The sequence below is a fragment of the Rhipicephalus sanguineus genome, chromosome 5 (assembly GCF_013339695.2).
Source record: "Rhipicephalus sanguineus isolate Rsan-2018 chromosome 5, BIME_Rsan_1.4, whole genome shotgun sequence".
NCBI classification, from domain to species: domain Eukaryota; kingdom Metazoa; phylum Arthropoda; class Arachnida; order Ixodida; family Ixodidae; genus Rhipicephalus; species Rhipicephalus sanguineus.
Genome location: NC_051180.1, coordinates 128231410 through 128252876, shown reverse-complemented (window position 1 = coordinate 128252876; position 21467 = coordinate 128231410). Strand labels below are relative to the sequence as shown.

The 21467-nt window shown below is 46.3% G+C and overlaps 1 protein-coding gene across 1 annotated transcript in view; it reads left to right on the top strand.

Annotated features, from left to right (window-relative positions):
• Nucleotides 1-21467, top strand: part of LOC119394234 (probable cytochrome P450 49a1) — an 82054-nt gene that overhangs the window by 35824 nt on the left and 24763 nt on the right. Inside the window, exons 2-3 of the mRNA XM_037661521.2 lie at nucleotides 17213-17450; nucleotides 19795-19985. Coding sequence (XP_037517449.1) covers nucleotides 17213-17450; nucleotides 19795-19985 — 429 coding nt within the window. The remainder of the gene's footprint in view (nucleotides 1-17212; nucleotides 17451-19794; nucleotides 19986-21467) is intronic.

Sequence of the window (21467 nt, the reverse complement as noted above, 5' to 3'; positions counted from 1 at the left end):
TGATTTTTTATGTTTATTTCAAAGCTGCCTTTCCTGAAGCTTATCCCACATCCCTTGTGGATTATATTCACCGGGGCAGTCATATGTCCGTGCACTTCCTTACTACATTACAAATGACAAGTGTGTGGCCCTTATCTTACGAGGCATAGGACTACAATTCCGTGACTACAACGCTGCAGACTTCAGACTTTTTCTTATAGTAGATGTCTTTGCCAATACTTTCCAAAGAGCTTCGCATGGTCAGGTACTGCGCGTGATAAACTTATCAGATAGGAGCTCTGTGTTGAAATCAGGAAATACAGGCACTGGCCAAACGAAAAGATAAAGATAGAGAGCTGAAACGTTTTGCTCGTAGAAATCACACGACTGACATAGGATTCAGATTACAGGTCTCCATTTTCCAAACTGCTGTCCACACAGGACTCTTTGAGAAGCTTCAGAGTGCGTATTATGATATTGGGAAAGATGACGGCTTTTATTCCACTAACGTCACACCTTTTTAACGATGGATCAAAATTTATGCTGGATTTACTAGAACAAAACCTCGCCCATCAGTTGATCAACAAATAGTGAAATCACAGTTATAGTATGTAATCGTACTTCAAGACATGCCAGAAAAATGTATGATATAACTGCCGGAAAGCCGTGCTTTAGTGGTTGAAAACAAGCTGTAGAAACCTTTGTTGGCACAACGACTGACAAATCGACTACCTTGGATAACTAATTTCGTTGCAACGGATAAACCTGCTCCTGCTCATTGGTAAAGTAAACTAGTACTTTTTGCCTGCAGTCTTACAATTCATTAGAGCACTCTTCTGTGCCAACTGGCAAGTGTTGAATATCGGTTGGGAAAATTCGCGTTGCATAGGCGGTAAAAAGCAATCACGGAAGGCAAAAGAAAAGAAAACCTGAACGGGTGGGTACAAACTACCTACTGTTGATTATTTCGTCAGGCGAAACCTGAGGCTGCGCTAAAAATAAATTCACCGCCGATTACGACACTACCTAATGCGAATTCTGGGCGCAGCTTCGTGTTGGGGCAAGGCCAACGCTGTTTGAAGTAAGTTCTGGCTTTGGGCAAGGTATCGATTACGCCATTTCAGTTTTTGTGAAGTAGGACAACACCCACTACGCCAGTATTCGTCCCTCTGCGGATAAGCGAGGTACCCGCTACACATCTGTAAGGTATTATGTGTACTTTGTTGATGCTGCATGTGGCTGATGACGATCAAGAAGTATGGCTGAGCACTTCGCAGTGGCTGGGAAGCATTAAATCCCACATTCGTTGTGCACTTAGCATTGAGTGATGACTGGTTCTTATTTTACTCTTGTGCCATGCAATATTACATAGGTCAACGCGATTCCTAGCCCGACATGACGCCTGTATAGGGTCTTTTCGCAAATGAGTTTCAAGCACCAGCGCGGCTCTGTATACATGTTTGTGGTGTCTTGTAACATAATTCTGATGTCCCTGTTTGTGTGACGTACAACCGAAAATAAAGAAAAAGAAACCAGCGCGGCTCTGCGGTAGAATACTCGACTGCCACGCCGAGGGCACGGTTTAAATTTCAGTATATTCTTGGCATTTTTTCTCATTTTATTTTTACATGTCTATCGGATCCTCCACCGACGGTGACATCGACGCCGCCAAATCCAGGAACGGGTGCTTAAGTGCTGCGCTCTAAAAAACGCCAGGCCTGCGCAGAAAACGCAGCACAGCCACAGCGAAAGCTGGAAGATCGGCATTCTAGATCCGTTCTAAACTCTTTGGTATTAATACAACTACGCAGCAAGGTACCCACTACGCCATAAATCATAATTTTTGTGAAGTTGGGAAGCACGCACTACGCCATTATTTTTCATTCTGCGGGGAGGCGAGGTACGAGCTACCAGTCATGGGCTCGTTAACAGTAAAAAGTAACAGTGTTACAGTTACAGTTACCTAAGCCAAAAAAGTAACTCTGTTACAGTTACAGTTACAGAGTTTCCAAAAGTAACCTGTTACAGTTACAGTTACTGTGAAAAAGTAACGCCGTTACTTTTCCGTTACTCTATAAAGTAAGTACTAGATCACAAAACAAATTATAGAATTTATTTATTCAAAATGTGCGAAGGCGTGCGGATAGTCGAAATTGCACGTGGTAAAACCCTAGACGAAGGAAACCTTTAAAAAGGAGGCACAACAAAAGCACTCGTTGTGTACGCCTCAATTTATCGCATCAATAAATGTCCCTGGAGACTAGAAAACGAAAACGTGGTTGATGCTCTGGAACGACGGCAATATACTACGGCGTTTATTAACGATGCCCAGAAATGTATGCGAATAGGAGCAGGGAGTGCGTCAGGAGTGAAGACAACGTCGGTTGTGCATATTCCCTGTGTTCAAGGTGTATCAGACCCTGTCCGGAGAGCTCTGCGTCCCCTGGGCATACAAACCGTTTTTAAGCCCCGTCATACATTGAGGCATGTGTTCGCGCGAAACCAAAAAAACCATACAGCTGCGGAAGATCAGAGCCAATCAGAGCGGGGTCATCAAAAAGTACAATGTGGGGATTGCGACGCGACTTACATCGAAACAGGCAGAAAAAACGGAATATTGCTAAAGCAGCCCATGCAACGCGTTCTACGATGGGCCTTGCTCAACACCGCTGGACAACAGGGCATAGTTTTGACCTAAACAATGGGACGACGCTGGCTTGTGAACGAAGGTAGGTGGGAAGAACACTCCTGGAATCGTGGTTCATTCGCCGCGACGCGTGGGCTTGCAACAACCTGAGGATGCAACCTCCATAGAAGACGAAACGTCTATGTCATATTGTTAATAATTGTTGTGTTATGTCAGAGTAAACCATTTACAATCAGTTCCAAAGAGGTTTTAAAAAATTGCTTTGCTAGTTCACGGTATTGCTGGCTCTTAGCAGCTTCGCACGATGCACCTTTCTAGCCGCCTGCCAAACAGAATTAGATCGGATTCAAGGACGAAGGAGACTTAGGCGTTCTTATGCTCCACCGGTACACCAAGAACAGAGCTACAAGCTCAAGTGACAATATTTATATATATTCCGAAAAAAAAAACGGACGTGAACTTAGCAATCTGTTCACTTGGAACATGATTGATTTGCGATATCTAGTTTAAAAGTAAACTTGAAGTTGCGTTAAGGACCAACCTCACACCTCGGCCTTCTGCAGGGAAGATAATAGCAAGCTCCTCTCCTAACCGGCGAGGGGAGCCCTATTGTGGAATGTTGAAAGGTGTGTACAGGATATGGTAAAGAAGGAAGTTCGAAAAAGTGCAAAGCGTTAAATGTTGCAGTTGGATAATTTTTTATGAAAACCGATGTAACTGTAACGGTATTTCCCGTTACAGTTACCGTGCAAAAAAGTAACAGTGTTCCAGTTACAAGTTCCTCTAACTTTAAAGTAACTAGTTACAGTTACAAGTTACTGAAAAAAGTAACTAGTTACCGGTAACGCGTTACTAGTAACTAGTTACTGCCCAAGACTGCGAGCTACACATCTGTAAGGCATTATGTGCACTTTGTTGATGCGACGGCTGATGACGATGAAGAATTATGGCTGAACCCTTTGTAATGTGTTGGAAGCTCTGAAGGACCTACTGGTTACGTAATTCGCATTGTGTGACGTCCGGTTGCCATTTCACTCTCCCATCACGCTATATAGCACAGGCTAACGTGAGAACGAGAGGGATGGGAAATAACAATATTGAGACCCGTTGGAAATTGATAATGGGGGCCTTAAGGGCCTTCCAGGCAAAGAGTACAAGTGCACTTGCGAGGGACCCAATATGCTATAAATCATCATAATTTTTGTGAAGTAGGGAAGCAGCCACTAGCTATTTTTCGTCATTCTGCGAAGAACCGTGGCACCCGCTAAACAGCTCTCACGCATTATGTGATTTAAGAGGGTGTTGAGAGGAGCTCGCTGGTACGGACCCATCAGAATACACAGCGCTTAATGAATACAAACACATGGGGCGAGAACGAGGACGAGCGCTGACTGCGAACCAAGGGTTGGCAGTCAGCACCCGTGCTCGTTCTCGACCCATGTGTTTGTGTTCATTAAGAGCTGGCATTCTAATACATTATGTGAACTTTGTTGATGCTGTGCCAGATGACGATGAAGAATTATGGCAGAGCCCTTTGTAATGGGTTGGAAGCAATAATGTCACTAATCCCGTTTATCGGGTGGCAATCGCCGGACAGATTCCAAGGGCTGGCGTCTCGGTCCTCCGAAACGCACCACGAAAGCGCGGACAACTTAAAGGGGCCCTGCAACACTTTTCGAGCATGCTCAAAAAGCGCTGCCGATCGGTAGTCGAGGCTCCCGAGAACACGCGAGCCAAATATTATAGCGATGCGCACGGCCTGGAATTTACAATAAATTCTCAAAGTCAGCTGAAAATCGCTCCCTTTTCTCTCGACAAATGATGTATTAGTCCGCAAAATATGACGCGATTGTCGGCAGTTCCACCATTGGCTGATGCTATAATCATGATAACACCCTCATTATTACTTTCGTTGTTAATTTTGAGTTCAATAAGTAGATAATATGTATGTTTATATTATGTTATCGCGTTAAAAACACCGAACAAACATTAATATTAGCACTTCCGGTCTCACCGACACCTCGTCTGCTCGTAGTTGCGTGGTTCCGTTTTCTTCGCTATGCGCAGTGCCGAAAACGTGAATATTTCTGTGCTTTTGACCATCGCCGGTTGCCGTTGAGAGTGGCAGCCGTTCGAGTGTTGCCTCGTCCGCTGAGAACTGCATCGTCGGCACGTTCTCACGACCGACCGAGGCAAGGGCGCAGCGTGTCTCCGATAACAATGCTGGCGTCCGGTAATGGCGGCGCTTCGGGGTCGTCTTCCAGTGCCGTCTTACGAGGCGGTGTATCGGAGTATGGGCCGAAACCGATCTCAGCTGTCATTCGTTCCAAACGAGCGCGCAGGTTTGCTTCCATGGTTGGCAGAGCGATGAAAACACTACGGCGTTCGAGGTGCACACCCAACATTACCAAACCGACGCGCAGTTTTCAAGCACGCGCGATACACAATGCGATCGACTCCGCTCGACGAGAACGACGCAAGCCGACCGGAAGTGGCGGCACAGACCACGTGGTTGCGCCCAGACGTCAGAGAGAAAAAAATTAAGAAAAAAACTCCGCCGGCGCTCTTGGGTGGAGCCTCGCTCCTCTGCGCTCCCTCCGTCGACTCGCTGCCTAGCTTTCCGCGTGCTCGCGGCGTTGAGTTGAGGGAGAAAGCTGCGGAACGTGATCTCTATAATTTGGTAACACCACTTAGACTTGACGGATTCGAAAAATTTTTGCGGCATATTACTCGTGAAGAGTCATACGTCAATAATGAGACTATTCCAATATAACTAAGAAAGGTGTTGCAGGGCCCCTTTAAAGTAGGTCCTTTTAGTGCACCAGCGAACTCCGGTTGTGGTCCAAAGACCGAGTCAGAGCCAAAAGTTGATAACACACACAAAATATATCCTCAGTTAAGGCAGTACAAGCATCACACAAACATGCACACTCGGCTGGTACTAGTTACAATACACAATATAAATTAGATGGTGTTCAAAACAGCACGGACAAGACAAACGGATCACGCGCTACAAATGCAATCTCATGCATTACAAACTATTCAAGAACAGTTAAAGTCCTGAATATTCAACAACGTATCCAGTGCACAATTCTTGGACGTAACTTGAATGCTTCTCTTCTAGGAAACACTCCCTCAGACTCCAGCGCTGATCGTCGTTGTTTCCTTCCGTGGTCGGTCCCGAATGCTTGTCTTCCAGGAAACACTCACGTAACTTGTCACTGCTCACACGGCGTCATCATCCGATTCTTCCAGATCGACGATCGACTGACCGCACAACATCATAAACACTTGTTCTCTGGCTGACCGAAGCACACTCAACATAACTTCAGCCTCGCTAGATCGACTGACTGCTCGCTGGTCGTCGGTGCATGCATTTATCTCCTCGATACCGGGTTCCAGAAGCGTCTAGTGTGTTCTTCGGCGTACAGCACAGCCAAAGGTAGGGAAAGGGCGACATTCCTCTCGTCGGTTCGATTCGCAGTGGCGTCACTCGGCGTAGCATCATGCTTTCCTTCGCGATCTTTCGAGATTTTGCCGGTCGTTGGATGCGAGACTGCTGGTTACCGGCGGCGGTTTCGATTGGGTGAGGAGGATGCGGTGCGTCGGCGTCTTTTGACAGTTATTTTTTTTTTTCGTTGCGCGCGTTTGTTGAGCGAACGGCTGGCGCCGTGGTTTCGCGCTGTTGTTTGAAAGCGGCGGCGCGCACGCCTTTTTAACGCGCTCGTTTGTGACAATTCAACAATACACTCGTTGCGCAATTCGCGTCGTGTGACGCCTGGTTACAGAATTCGCGTCGTGTGACGCCTAGTTGTTATTTAACTCTTCTACCACTGTGTATTACATAGCTGAATGTGGTTCCTTCACGACATGATGCCTGTATAGGTTTTTTTTTTTTTGCAAAGGAGTTTTAAGTACCGGCATGGTTCTGAGGAAGAATACTGGGCTGCCACTCAGAGGGCCCAGGTTCGAACCCCGTTCCATCCTGGAAATTTTTTCTTATTACGTTCTTTTTTTCTTATTTCGCGCGATAGTGGTTACAGACACCGGCAGTGGCGGCGGACAACTACGGCACCAAAAACGGCCGTTGAAATGATCTCATAACAGCTTTCGGTTTTTATAAAAGCGTGCTAATATGGGTTTCTATTCTCAAGAAGGAACAGCCTACCAGACGATGAGCCCATCTGAGCGCGCTTTGTCGGCATGCGATTACCCTCAACCTGCTTTCAATTTGGCACGTCATACGGCGCTGACGCACAAAAATGACGCCGCTCGCTCACGCTAGTTAAAATTTGGGCTGCTGTACATGCATGACGTGCACAGAACTACTCAACTTACACAATGACGTCGATGGGCCTTCTAAGACTACACTTTAGCTCAAAGTAAAAAAAAAGGAAAAAAAAATCAGGAACGCTTACTCTATCGCGAAAATGGAGGCCAGCCAAGCTTGGCTAAAGCGTGCCTAACGTCCTTCTCTTCTTTATTTTTTTACTTGTTTGCTTACTTATTTATTTATTTATAGGTAGACGTCGTCCCCGCAACGCTCTTCTTGCGCTAAACTGGCATGGCGTGTTCCATGTTCTTTCCAGCGTTCGTCAGCCCATGGCCGTGGTCAGCCTCAGTTCAGTTTAGTTTTCGGGGGTGTCACATTCATGGGGTGTTACATAAGGGGTGGAATTACAAAATAAAAGACAAACCGTGAAGATTCCATTAACATTGCAGGTGATCAGTGATACATTCTTGGAAAGTAGATGACGAGGCAATGGTGACAATGTGATGACTCATAGGGAAGGCCGTTCTAGTCTGAAGCTGCTCTGAGATATAATGAAGCAGAAAACGTGGTAGTGTGCGATGGCGGGCGGGCAACCTGAAGTGTATACCTGGTGCGGTGGGAAATGCGTGCTGCGACTGTGATATACGGGGCTTGATTGAGAGAAGAATACAATAACTTGAGAAAGGATACGGCTAGCAATGCGACGACGATAAGAAAGGGTCGATAGGCGGGATTCAGCTTTCAAAGGTGGAATGCTTATGTCATATGAATATGTGGAATGAATGAATCGAGTGGCCCGATTTTGAGCGGCTTCCAGTGCAGTGATTAGATATGCTTGATGCGGGCTCCAGGTGGCAGATGCGTATTCTAATTTTGGTTTTACAAGTGATTTATATGCGAGTAATCTAAGAAGTTGTGGGGAAAGGCGGAGGTTACGTTTAAGATAACGGAGCTTTTTGTTCGATGCTCAAATGATGTTAGTAATAAGGAAGCGCCATGATAACTTGGAAGAAAGGGTGAATCCAAGATATTTATACGATTCTACTAATTCGATCGATGATTCGAATTGGAAATAAAATCTGGGAAGCGAGATGCATTGCAAGGACATGGGATTGCATTTAGTGTGGTTGAGTGTCATTAACCAAATATTGCACCAATTTAGTACATTGTTAAGGCCACTTTGAAGTATGTGTTGGTCACGACAATTAGTAATAGTGTGACAGATTAAACAATCATCAGCGAACATGCGAATACTACAGGAATCATGCAATGGTAAGTCATTCTATATATTAGGAATAGGAAGGGGGACCGAGAAGAGACCCTTGTCATGTAATGACAGAGCATGTCTTGGGTCAATCAGGAAGGCCTACCGCCTAGCCAATTAGCTAATCAGCCGGGTGCACGTGCTCGGGGAGCGAGCAGAAGATTACGAAAATAATTAAGAGAGCGCGTGCCGGCTGAACAACGCGCATCATGGTGATGATAGTTTTTTAGTGACACCGCACGTCTCCGCTGTTAAATAAGATGGCTTTCGCCTTGTAGTCGTCTTAGGTGAATACATAAGGGACCCTGTGAGTTTTCAATTAATATCTATCAAATAGTTTAGCAACGAGGCGACACATTAACGTACCTATGCATCAAGCTACGTACATACCCAAATATCTGATCATGAGGCAGAGAATTCACGCATCAAATGACCGCTGTCTAAGCATTCTCCGTTAGATTCAACCTACCCTTTATGAAAATGAGTCTTGAGTGTCTAATGTCGACTAAGTGCGCTCTTAAAGGGATACTGAACAAGAATTTGGAAAATCTACGAAAACACTTACATTCGACTCGGACGACACGACTGTTCCTGTAAACAGCGTTTATTTCACGTAATTTCGCGCAGTTAGCCGTATTTTTAGTGGATTGTGAGGGCGCGGCGGCTGCACGCCAGTGCGCTTGTCGACGGCCGTGACGTCGAATGCTCCAGCAAGAGGGGGGCAACCGGCACGCTCTTCCCTGCCCTGCCACTTCCCTTTCTCCACCTCTCCTCTCAAGAACCGAGGGTGGCTGGTGTGGCGCTGAGCCTAGTCCCCTTTTCCCCACATTGAGAAAAAATAGCGCTTCTTCCTCAAAAACCGCTACAACTACCGAGCGTGTCGCGAGAGCGCAAAGATGCAAGGTGCGAGTGACAGTGGTTCCACGAGCGGTGATTGCGGCTCCAAGTTCCACAGGCCTCCAAAACGGATGCGCCAAGTACAACCATATGCGTGTGACCCCTTCTGCTTCGTCCAGCGACAGCGAGGACGACGAGCCAGACGAGCCGCCATTACTCAACGTGGGTCGGCAGCCGGGACCAGCAATTTATACAGTGACTCATAATCACTATCCTCGAAGAGATCGTAGCACAAAAAGTCACGCTTTGAAGGCACCCATGTTGGCTGCGATGGGCGCGAAGCGCGAATCCATATCCTTCGAAGGTTCGGCTCTGTTGGAAAGGCATGACAGGGCTTGTCTCTCTCGACGCTGTTTTTCGCACACCCTAGCGCAGAACAGCGGTGAGGCATTCTGCGTTGCGCCAGGTGCTTCACCGTTCACAATACATAGCAGCGTACAACACAAACGGCAAATTCGTAGACGTGGGCGCAAGCTCCGCTTGAGAAAACAAATATACGGCCGAGAGCGCGGCAATGGAGTCGTTGGCTGCCGGTTGAGAACACGCACGGAGAACACCTTCCCGACCGGGAAAACACGTTTTGAGAGAGACGCGCGGCAGCGGGTGGCGGCTTGCGATGTCGATTGGTAAGCGATTTTGCAGCGAGCTCGGTTGGCGAGTCAGTATCCGCCGAGTTTCGCGTCACTTCCTCTCTAGTTAGCGGCGCGGCCGCTAGACGCGCCTGTTTGCGAAAAATGCATTAAATTCATTATTTTCTGCTAGTCTCTGGCTGAAATGAAGGTTGTTTCAACAAACTTCAGCACCCAATCTTTAAATTGGGCCATTTATCTCGGCGCCGAAAATTTTGTTCAGTATCCCTTTAATGAGTCACTAGACAGACATTAGACATGCAAAGCCTAATGTCGTTTAACATTAAGTGTACATCTGAGAGTCAAATGATCATGTGCATTTTAATTTCTCGTGACTGAAGTGTTCAGACTTTCAGTTGCCGTTCCTAATGTCAAAACGCGCATCACAACAAAGAAGTTAAATAGCCTTAGTTGCCACCGTAAAATCAGTTTATCACAATAGACGGGTTTGTCTTTCAGAGACTACACACAATAAACAATTTGTGTTGCAATGTACACAAATATCGTGTTTCAGTAGAATGCGTAAATATTTTACATATATCGCCCATGCACCGGCGATCGACGAATTGCTGACGACCCCAGCAAGGTTCATTATATTACCTGCCGCATATATAGAAGTAAGCATTTCCTTATTTTTAAAAGGCATGAGTCGCTCACATATGCAAATATGAACAGATATGATCAAGTGACACTGCGAACACTCGCTCAGGGGCCCGTGTTGCCCATTTGTCCAGTAGAAATTAACGGAGGAGAGTGGGGATTACCCGCACGGCGTCGCGAAGGATTTTGGGGTGCGGAGAAGAATTGGAACTGTGGACAATGGGTGACCTACAGAAAAAAAAGTTCGTTATTGTTGTGATAAAAATTAGGGAATGTTCTTATGCATGGTTCGTATTCATGGTGCACTTACATGTATGTCCAAAACAGAATGTTGTTGGTTGCAAAGATACGCGGACAAGCGTTTTTCCCAACCTCTAACTACTGTCTCTATCTCCTCGCTAGTTGCAACGCTGGTCAGAAGCAGTCGACAAGCAGTTCGATTTGGCCCAACGTCGCGTACATCCTCCTCCCACCCTGCCCCCCTCGCAATGCCGTCTCCACGCGACTGTCCTCCGTTCTCCACGGCGTCAACTCCTCTCTCCCTTCGCTCCTTCCTTGTCCCATTCACCTCCTCTGTGTGCAACGTTGGGTGTCGCCTATCACACCCTACCCATTTCCTCCTCCCCTCATAATCCCTACCTCTTTCTATCCACGGGAGAGGGCAGTAACTTGAAACAAAAAAGCGTTTCTTTTGAGTAAGGACTCAGAGATGACCGTCGTCTGGGATGCGAGTTTGAAAACTGCCCATTTTTAACTTCTTTCATTCCCCCAAAACAAAATTTATAGTTGTATAACAAAATCGAACAGCCATAACACATTCCCAACATGCACACACGGGTGTAAAAAAAGCCATAAGTCATTTTTTTATGTACAGTGACACGACACTACTGCCACCTATGGAGTTATCTTAATGTAAGCAAGCAGTTGCGACAGGTGTTGTATATTTGCGGACAACTTTTCTTGGCAATGAAGGGAAGGCTAGAGAGCCGAACTACGCGTGTGCTACAGTAGAAGATTATAGTCCCACAATTGCGTCCGTGTTTTCTGCGTGAAAATAAAAATAACAACATTGCTTTATTTTCTACGGGGCGCTGTTTGAAGAGAGGGTCAGCGCGCACCAAGGAGATATTTATATTTGTTTTGAGTTATGCAGCGTCATTTCGCGTTTTTGCACTTGTGAAAACGTCGCACCTTTTACGTGCACCTCACAGTCAGAATGGTGCCTTCGTCTTCAGGTGAGCGCTCATCACCCTCAAGCTTTCCCGACGACTCGCCGAGGGAGCTTCTGACGAATTTCACTAACAAATGGCTGTGTAAGCCTGCGACGGCCGCTCGAATAATGAAATGGCAGTCACAGGAGGTACGGAAGGTTCACAAACCAAAACTAAATTCGAAACGCGCGCCGAACCGGACTATTTCGCGGAGCAGTACATGTGCAGTAGCTCTGCCCCCGTAGCCTTCCCTTCATTGCCAAGAAAAGTTGTCCGCGAGTATAGTACTTGGGGGCGCTTTAGTTGTTTGACGGGTGCGCGGTGCGCGCGGTTTGTGTGTGTGTGCCATGCTGTGTTCTACAATGCTTCGTTACCACGTTTATCGATTATGCACGTTGGTTACGTGATTTAATATCAAGTGTACATTTCAAGACGATCTAGGTCCTACACTCTAAGAAAAAAAAAAGAGTCAAAAGAGGGTCATGGAACCGTGACTCTCTTCGGGCGTCCATGTGACCCCTTTTGGAAGGTACAGGCAGAGAAAAAGAGTTAGCATCTCGGAAGGAGTCACTGGACGCTCCTGAAGCGCGTTTCGATTGGCTTCCGTCATGAAAGAGCCGCCGTATACGCCATACTTATCGCGCGCTTGCCCTTTGGCGCCGTTGTGGCACCTTGCTTGCTTTGCTCGCCGACGGAGACGGGGTTGGCGCCGGGGTGCACTATCTGCACTATCACCCGGACAAAACATAAATGTTGTCATGCACTGTGATACTTCTGTTTCAGGAATGTTATCAATGTCATTGGCCACGAAGCACAAGCTTGGCCGAGGGTCACTTCAAATAGGATATTTCATACTCACAAGAAAGCCACTCATAAGGACACATCAGAATGAGGGTGGCCAATATGTTTTTGAATGACATTACAAGTACATTGCAAAATTCTAAAGGGACACATTAGAGCCTCAAATGATTGATATGTCAAAAGTCATTAGACTTTCTTTATGAACTCGTCTCACATTTTCATAAGGGCTACTGCACCAACGCGAACTTTGGAAGGACAGTTCGCGACGTACCACCAGCTTTTGGCAGCAGCACATTCTAACACAGTGTGACCCATTGTTTGTTTGGTCACACTTGGCGTACGATCTCTTCCAACTGCTCATAGCTGCGAAAAAAAAATGGGCTGACTGACCAAAGAAAAGGGGTGGGGTAGCAGGTAGAAGGCATTAAACCAGGCTCTTGTAGCCACAGAAGCTTGCGTGATTGGCTATCTTCGTCGGCCGCTGTCATTTTCAGCGGCATGGTGGCAAGATCGAACATACATTCCCTATTCAAGGGAAACTTCAAGTGCCTCACAAGCGTTGTTGGCCTTGTAAGTGTGACAGCAAAAAAAAAAAGGAAAAAGAATACGAGCGATAAACACGGCGCCCGCGAATGCGAAGGAATGCGGCCCTCCTAGGTTCTCCAGTCACATGCGTATTCGTATGCGCCGTTTTCCAATAACTCATGCTCTCTCGATAGTGTGCTTGTCCGCGATCAGCCGTTTCTGATACAGCAGAGCGATTGTTTAACGAGGTCATCGAGGTGACTTGTCATTTAACGTTGTCACGTTTCATTGTTGCCTCGGTATGAACGCATGACCGTCGTTGTTTCATGTAGCAACGGAAGTGTACAGCAGCTAAGCACGTGGACGACATTCGAATTCCCGGCATGAAGAAAGGAAACAGCTAGGAGAGAGAATTGCGCAATGAGAAAGAAAGAAAGAAAGAAAGAAAGAAAGAAAGAAAGAAAGAAAGAAAGAAAGAAAGAAAGATAAGATATTGCGCAGCTTTGCTTGCCCCCATTTTCCCAATAGGGCAATGGCTTCTCAATTTTTTTTCGCTGTGAAAAGCATTTCGAAGTTCTCTTCCGTATTATCCAGTGCAAAGCGATTATAGAATATCAGCCGTTTCCTTGTTAAAAGCATGCGGGCGCTCTAGTATGAAGTTAGCTTCTCATGTTGAATACAAGTTCATAATCGCTACATCCACAAGCTACACATTGTCGCGGAAGAATTCGCGCAAGTCTCGAATACTATGAATAACGCTTGTATGGTTTTGAAAAATAATGATGGCTCCAACCCACGCTGCGAAGGTAGCTGGACAGCTAAGCTGTATCAAACACCACACATGCTGATGGGGGCTACATTTTATTATTACTTTTGAGTAATGGTGGTTATAATCGCTTTGTGGTCGCTGTGGTAGACCGTGATTGGTTCCGCGACCATTTTCAGCAAGACGAATTTGTTCCTTTCGTCGAGCACTGTATTTACGCTGTTCTTCTGGTGTCCCTAATTTCCCTGGTCCATCCATGACAGTCTTAGAATGAACAGAATGTGTTGCTACACGTGGTCTCCTTTTATATATGAAAGCGGGGAACACACGCGTGGAGAAGGAAGGGCCGTTTGACGTTATTCGAAGCCCTTGTATAAAGTGCAAAGCAGCTGCAAATTAATGTTTACCGGGAACGCGTGGGAGGGTGTTCCCATTGTTCACAGGCGCCTTATTTCCACATTGGACCTTTGATGCTTGTTTTGGGGTTTTCTTTATTGAAACGAATACTGAGCTCTATTCTGTATGCCTGATTGCAAAGAAAGATATGCCGTTTGCCTTCAGTTGTTAAAGCGCCCCTAAACCACCCAGAGGTCGAAATTTAGTTGCGGCGTTGCAGTTGCACACGAGTCTATTCGCAATGCCCATAGACTGTCGTGCCGCCAAGCGGAATTCAGGAGCGTCCTCTCGAGGAGGGTTAGTAGACGACAAAATGGCAGCACTACGTAGTCGCTCCCTTGTTCGGCTGTGCTAGCCTCAGTGTTAACGCGTTGGGAAGAAACGAACACTAGGACTTTGCATGTTCCCTGCATCAGTGAACAAACCGGGCCCTCCGTGACACGAGAAATCTGGTTCGTTCTTGCGAGACGCGAAGTTTTCGTGAAAATATGTGGCAACTCGCGCTTTCAATGCTAGCCCACAGCGTACACATACTATCAGCTTCGCGAGGCTTTCTGTAGCCACGTAGGTTAGCTAAATGTTATCGTCTGACATTTTCAGTTGAAGCTCACCCTGCTTTACTTGCACATAGCATTCGTCAGTGTTTCTTGTAGTGCATGAATCCCATAACATTGCACGTACGGAGGTCGCGCGGGCTCGCGATGTGCTCTTCAATAACTTCTCAAGTCGGTGATACAATAAAATAGGGTCTCTATGTTTTGTCAGGAAAGCGCTGTTATGAATCGTGCGAGCGACGTTTCAATCATTCGAAGACGCGTCTGCTCCCCCACGCCTTTCGTGGAGCGAACGTTTTCAACGCCGTCCTTCACCAGTGTGTTGGTTTCATAGCCAGCGCTGCGCCGCTTGTTTTTGTACGTTTGTTGATAGGTGGCAGCACACTGCAAGAGATCTGCTTGTTGACCGGTTTGAGAGCAAAATATGTTCTTCGCGCGTCCGCCTGCGTTCGCGCTTAAACCCTTAAACGTCTCTCTACTTGTAAACATGGTGACGCGGAGTGGTCGAAGTCGTTCGGCGGAGGATATTCTTCAGATTGCTTTCAGCAGTGATGTCGAAAGAAACCATCTTGACGACGAGGACTTTTCACTGGACGTAGAAGGCTGTGAAAGCACCGAGAGTGACAGCGACGATGAAAGATCAGCTGCTAACTCATGAGGGGCGAGCTGCACTTCACGTCCCCTCGTGCGGTAATGTTCTTTCACGCTCGTAAGTCACTTTGATTGTATTTAATATATAATATCCTTGAGCGCGATCAAAATAAAAGCATAGTTCTTCGTGTGCATTGCATGTAGCACAATTATTGTGGATATTATGGAGCGCCGCTTGCCGCCAACACACTCGAGCTCGACCAGCGAAGCGAAATGGTTAGAGTGATGGAACGTGCAGTCACGGCCACAATCCCCGCCTCTCGGCTAACTTCTCCTGTACTTCACGGGCAGCTTCCGAACGGCATTGTTATTCCACGAATGTTTCGCATCGTCAAATTATTCGACGTTGCAAAAAGCATACGTGTGCATTCTTTTCAATATTCATGTTTCGATCGTGCTGATCGAACCTGCAACATGCGAGTGAAGTGAGTTGCACACGGCTAGAGTCTCAGCATGGCTGTGACACAAGTGCTACTGAATGGGATATTAAATGCTCGTGTTCCGTTGAAGAAGTAACTCCGCGTTCCTGACTGCGCAAGTAATGACGACGGCGTAATATGTTTGCAAACCATCACCACGTTAAACGTGCGGTCCCGTGCAGCAGCGATGGCACTACTCGCTGGCGGCGTACTACTGCGGCAAATCCGTAAGTCAGGCTCGGTACGTACTGCCTCGGAGTGCCGGTCGGCTCGTACGTCAGTTCTAGTTCATGCAGTTTTATGTAGCACGCACAGGATTTCGCGCAGCATCGTTGATGCACGGGAACTGAGCGGAAATATAACCTTTCACACCGCAGCAAATAATTATAGGTGGCGAGTACTTAGCACTTTCCATGGTTTGGGAAAGTATTTTGGTCTCATATCCAATTCAGTGCAGCTCATGACTTCATCCGGTTAAAGTGGCACGGGCCGTACGTCCGCACGTCCTATCTGTTCCTATGCTAACAAACGGGTTGACCCTCCTCCGGGCGCCATGTTGAATCGCACGGCGCGCCACCTATAGTTCGTGGGCATTGCGAATAGCGAACGCGTTAGTCGACTCGTCTGTCCAACTCTCCGAATGCCCTTCCTCAGCGTCCTAAGTAAAACGCAAGGAGCGCGCGTATCTGCTAGCAGAGGAGCACGTCTGTTGGTGGTTTAGGGGCCTGGCGTTTCTGCCCACGGGAACGGAACCGTTGCGTGGTAGAGGCATGCAGCTTCGCTGTAAAGCAGGCACGATTGCCCCGCCACGGTGGTCCAGTGGTTATGACGGTCGCGTGCTAACCCGAAGGTCGCGGGATCGAATCCCGGCCGCGGCGGCTGCATTTTCGATGGAGGCGAAATAGTTTGAGGCCCGTGTGCTCAGGCTTAGGTGCACGCTAAAGAATCCCTGGTGGTCGAAATTTCCGGAGCCCTCCACTACGGCGACCCTCATAATCATATGGCGGTTTTGGCACGTTAAACCCCAGATATTATTATTAAGGAGGAATGATCGAGACGAATATTCATCCTACCAGTACTGGTAAGAAAGAAATGAGATGACCTAAAGTATGTCGCGATTTACTATGAAAGAGCTGTCAGCCGTTCGAAAGGATCGCAGGACCAGCTTGAGCGTCAATGGAGCCAAATGTACTTAGGGCGCAGCTCGCCTACGTTACCGGTTAAAACCTCGGTGGTCGACCGGGTTACATTTCAGATGTCGGCTGCCTAGCCCAATAGCTATCATTTTAAAGCACAATAAAGAGGTAGTGCGACACGAAGTTTGCGCTTCCATCTTATCCTCTAGACAAACATATTCGAATACAAGACTAATAATGTGCTTTGAACGGACGGTGCTGTTTAACACACGTTTGCACAGCACGACTGGTGAGATGGTTTGCTTTTTGAAACTTTGGCTGGATGTAGTGGTACCATGAATATTGACAATAAAATTGGCCGTACGATCTGTACATGGAGTTTATTGAGACTGCAATGATTTCACATCTCCACGCGCGTCTTTAACGGGCTATTCTAAACTCAATACCTCTAAACAAATGCACAGGAAAATACCACCCGGACCGGCGCCACCTGGCGGCTGCGGACATGTACCGTAAGTACGGTCCGGTGGTAGCCGAGCGCCTTCCAGGCCGATACTCGCTGGTACACCTCTTCAGCGCTGACGACTTCAGGACGCTGTACCAGGAAGAAGGCAAGATGCCCTTTCGTATGGGGGCTACGGCCTTCAAGAAGTACCGCGAAAGCCGACCTCAGTACTACGCGAACATCGGTATCCTAAATTTGTAAGTGCAGCTGTTTGATGTTTGACTTGGTGATGACTCCGCATTTTTATGTTTTCTTTCTTTCAAGTCCAATTGCTTTTCTTGGCCCATTGGGGATTTTAACAGCGAAGTTGTTCTTGGTCGAGCCTTTCATGTCCAGGATCCGTGGTAACACTTGTGGCCAGCATAAACGGGTATGCGCCACAGATATTGGGTAAATTCCACTACTCACAACTTACTCTGAAAAAGAAGAAGGTAACAGTTCGCCCAACAAATAGCGTGCGCGTTACCCTAGTAACGCCACTGTCACGTGATACTTTGTGGTTATAAAAGGCGATGGCTATACCACCACCTCAAAGCTTAACAAAGAGTGTCAAATAAAGATCAGTGATACAACATATCTGAAAAACTTGCAAAACGTAGAAATGCGTTAACCTGACGAAGGGAACGCCACAAGCTTCACCGTTTCATCGGTGTCCGCGAAGTGGAGCTGGTTGAATTTTTGTTAAGGTTGAATTTCCATAGCTCATTCAGACTAATGTCTTTGTATGGACCTTTGAACCTTTCCTACGGTATAAATCAAGCTATCGGGCTCATGAGTAATCTTGACTTTCTGTATTGCAGAAACGTTTCAAATCACATGGACGCTGAGCATCTCGATGCACGAAAACAGCTCAGTACTTTTATTCATATGAGAAGTACGGACTGCTGGGCGAGTTGGTAACTCATCTTAATGCTGTGGTGCGCGCAAACACGAAAACACAATTGCGTCGTGTCTTGTTTGCCTTCCTTCGTGTTTTCGTTCGTTCGCGCACCACAGTATTAAGTGTTATTCATAGTTATATCAAGTATGCGTCCAAAACACACTTGACATGCTGTGTCTTGAAAATGTTTTTACCGAGATGCAGCCTCTGTCAATGTGTCTTGTTGGATTGCATCCACGGTAGTTGACATCAATATATGAATTGCGAATATTTAATTTCTGTTGTTTCATTTCAATCGCGGCCTAATTCCTCTCTTATAAGTGGGCCGTTAACGGAACTGGATATCTATGATATAGTATGAACGCAATAGGCTGAAACTGTACAGTCGAATTTAAAGCTTTTCAGCAAAATAGACAAGTTTCAGTTTATTTTATAGTATTTTTTTAAAAGCGACGTTGGACAAGCCTGTCACTGTGAGCTCTTCCTTTTAAGTTTTAGTCCGCGCATCATCGAACAACTGGCATTCAGGACGGGCTTCTTAGCAGATAATGGTTTGAATTTGAACAGACAACGCAACAAATATACAATGAAAAATGAAGTGCACAACAGTCTCTCGAGTTCTATGTCCACTCTGTTTCTATTCCGCTGTCAGTTGAAATAGTAACTCCTAATGCCTTCTACCGGATTTGCCAGGACGATCTGCATTCAAATATGGTACTGCATGTCCATGTACTACAGTGTGTACCAAAGATCAGCGTCAAACGCGAACAAATGAGCTTTTGAAAGTCATGTTCACACTTCACGAGGTGCCATGAACACGCAGGCTATTCTCTCTCCTCGTATAAGTAACGGCAACGCTACTCTTTAAAGCCACACTTACCCAGAATCTCTATCATTAAATTTCACGTGTAATTTAAAGATTAACAAATTACTTTGGCAAAGTACAGAATACGGGAAATACGCGTCTGCATCTGCTCCTGGGCCCTAATCCAAAATACATTTCGTTGCTAAGTGGGAAGGGCGTTCGAAAATTAACTTGAGAGTTCGAACTAACGCGGTTCGCATAGGAACCACAATTGAGTGAATATAGTCTGGGCCGTCAGCTGCTCTGTGTCCGGCAACAAGGAAAAGCTGTGAAACTTTCTGCGGTTGCATGACTTACTTCTCATCGTGTCCTAACATTAGTTCGCTAAGAAAGTGATGCACTTGATACTCATTTGAAGATTAAACAGCTAGCAACAAGGCCAAATAATTTACTTAGATTCCGACAGGAGACTCCGAGGTCGCGAGATCGAATCCGGGCCGGGGTGGCCGCATTTTCGGTGGAGGAGAAAGTCTTGATGCCCATGTACTTAGACTTTTGGTGCACGTTAAAGAACCACAGGTGGTCAAAATTTCCGGAGCTCTCCACTGCGGCGTCCCTCTTAAACATGTCGTCGTTTTGAGACGTAAAACCCCAACAGCTATATATTATATCATGAGGGAGGCCGTCTAAGGCAAAGTAATCCTTGCATGCTAGCCTGCCCAACAAATCATACCAGAACTTCAACGTTTGAATAAAAGCGAAGTTTGGAACGTTAGATTTCCCAGCGGTAATTCTTGCGCGAAGTAACGTTGCAAAAAAAAAGGAAGAAAACGTGACCGATATTGAACTCTCGCAGGCAAGGCCAGGAGTGGTACAAAGTCCGTTCGAAGACGCAGCCGTACACCCTCCGGCCGCGCACGATCATGTCCTACGTGCCCGGCATGGATCTGATTGCCGAGGACGCCCTGCAGCTCATCGATAAAACGAGAGATGACAAGAAAGAAGTGGACGACTGCTACACGATACTGTACAGATGGGCGCTCGAGAGTGAGTTCCTGTCAAATACTAAAGGCGTGTGGGGCTGAATTGCGGTAGTCGATTCATGTGCCCCGTAGAAACTTCGCATGCGGAAATATTCGGAACAGCTTACAGCAAGTACCTAAAGGATCGACCTGCTTACAGAAAGAATCATTGCCATTCCAAGCTGCCCTATTAACGTTTTGGAAGGAAACATGCCATAACCTAGACGTATCTGTATATTTAATTAAAACGCACCTTCCACCTTGAAACTGTATAATCCAACGTAATCATTGCAGTTTTGTTTTGCCTTACCCGTATTTTTTCGGATATTTTTGCTGCGTCCTCTGAATTGTTTCATTCCTTAAAACTTTTGCTAATATGTCGCTGTGTAAATTACTTAAACGCCTTGACGAGGATGACGAGGACTGGACGATTATGACGCTACTAGAAATTGCATAACAATACAGATATGTAATTTAAAGTGATTTTTTTGTTTCTGTGTTGTTTTCCACCTGTATATTTTCACCCTCCCCCTTTTGCACTTGCACTTTTTTCTTTGTATGACCCCCCCCCCCCTTAATGTAATGCTCTATCGGGCCCTTAGGTTACTCATATAAATAAATAACTAACTAAATAAATAAATAATTGTTGTGCAAGCTGATGGCAATGCTTTGTTACATAAGCAATCAGCACAAGGAATGCACGAGAAAGAAAGCTGATCACAAAACACAAGCCACGCGCACAACACGTCTTTATGCACGTAGGCATGCGCAGCGAAGGCATCGGAAATAGGCATTATATTGAGGTCCATATTAGCGAAAATCTATGATCTTCCAATCAAACAAACTGCCTAATTGCAATTGGCAATGGTGTTAGTCGTGTACTGGCGTGCCCGCTCCTGCAGACACAGGCACACCTTAAACATTCTACTTAGACAGCCAGAGAACTAGCTTGGACGTGCTGCGTAACCTGTAGTTACTGCTCCTGCGTCAGTTCATAATCTAAACCAGTCGTCATTTATCCGTACCATATCGCGATTCAGAAAGTTGCGCAAATACTTTTGTTTTGGCTTTATTTGATTTCGACTTACCGCACAATATCTCAGAAAACACTAGTTACGCCACGACATGGCGGTAACAAGACAGACCGCTTCAGTTTAACAGGGTAGGAGTTTTTGATTGATTTTTTCTACACATCCACTACCACTATTCTCATATCCGTACCAACATTCGGGCTTTACCATGGGGACATTCTTCACATTCGTGCTCTATGTCGGAGCATAGAGGCAGGTGGCTGGCTGGCCATGCAAATTACTTGAAGAAATGCTGATCGAAGTGCGATACATTTGCTGAACATGAGTCAGAAGCGCAGCAACATGCCTGCTCGTGTCTCCCCATGAATAGCCAAAAGGTGCAGTGGGAGTACTGAGCATTCTTCTAGTATACTATGCTGTTCTTGAAGGCTGGCTGAAAGGGGTACGCTAGGGTAAACGGGTCCCCTTGGTTTCAG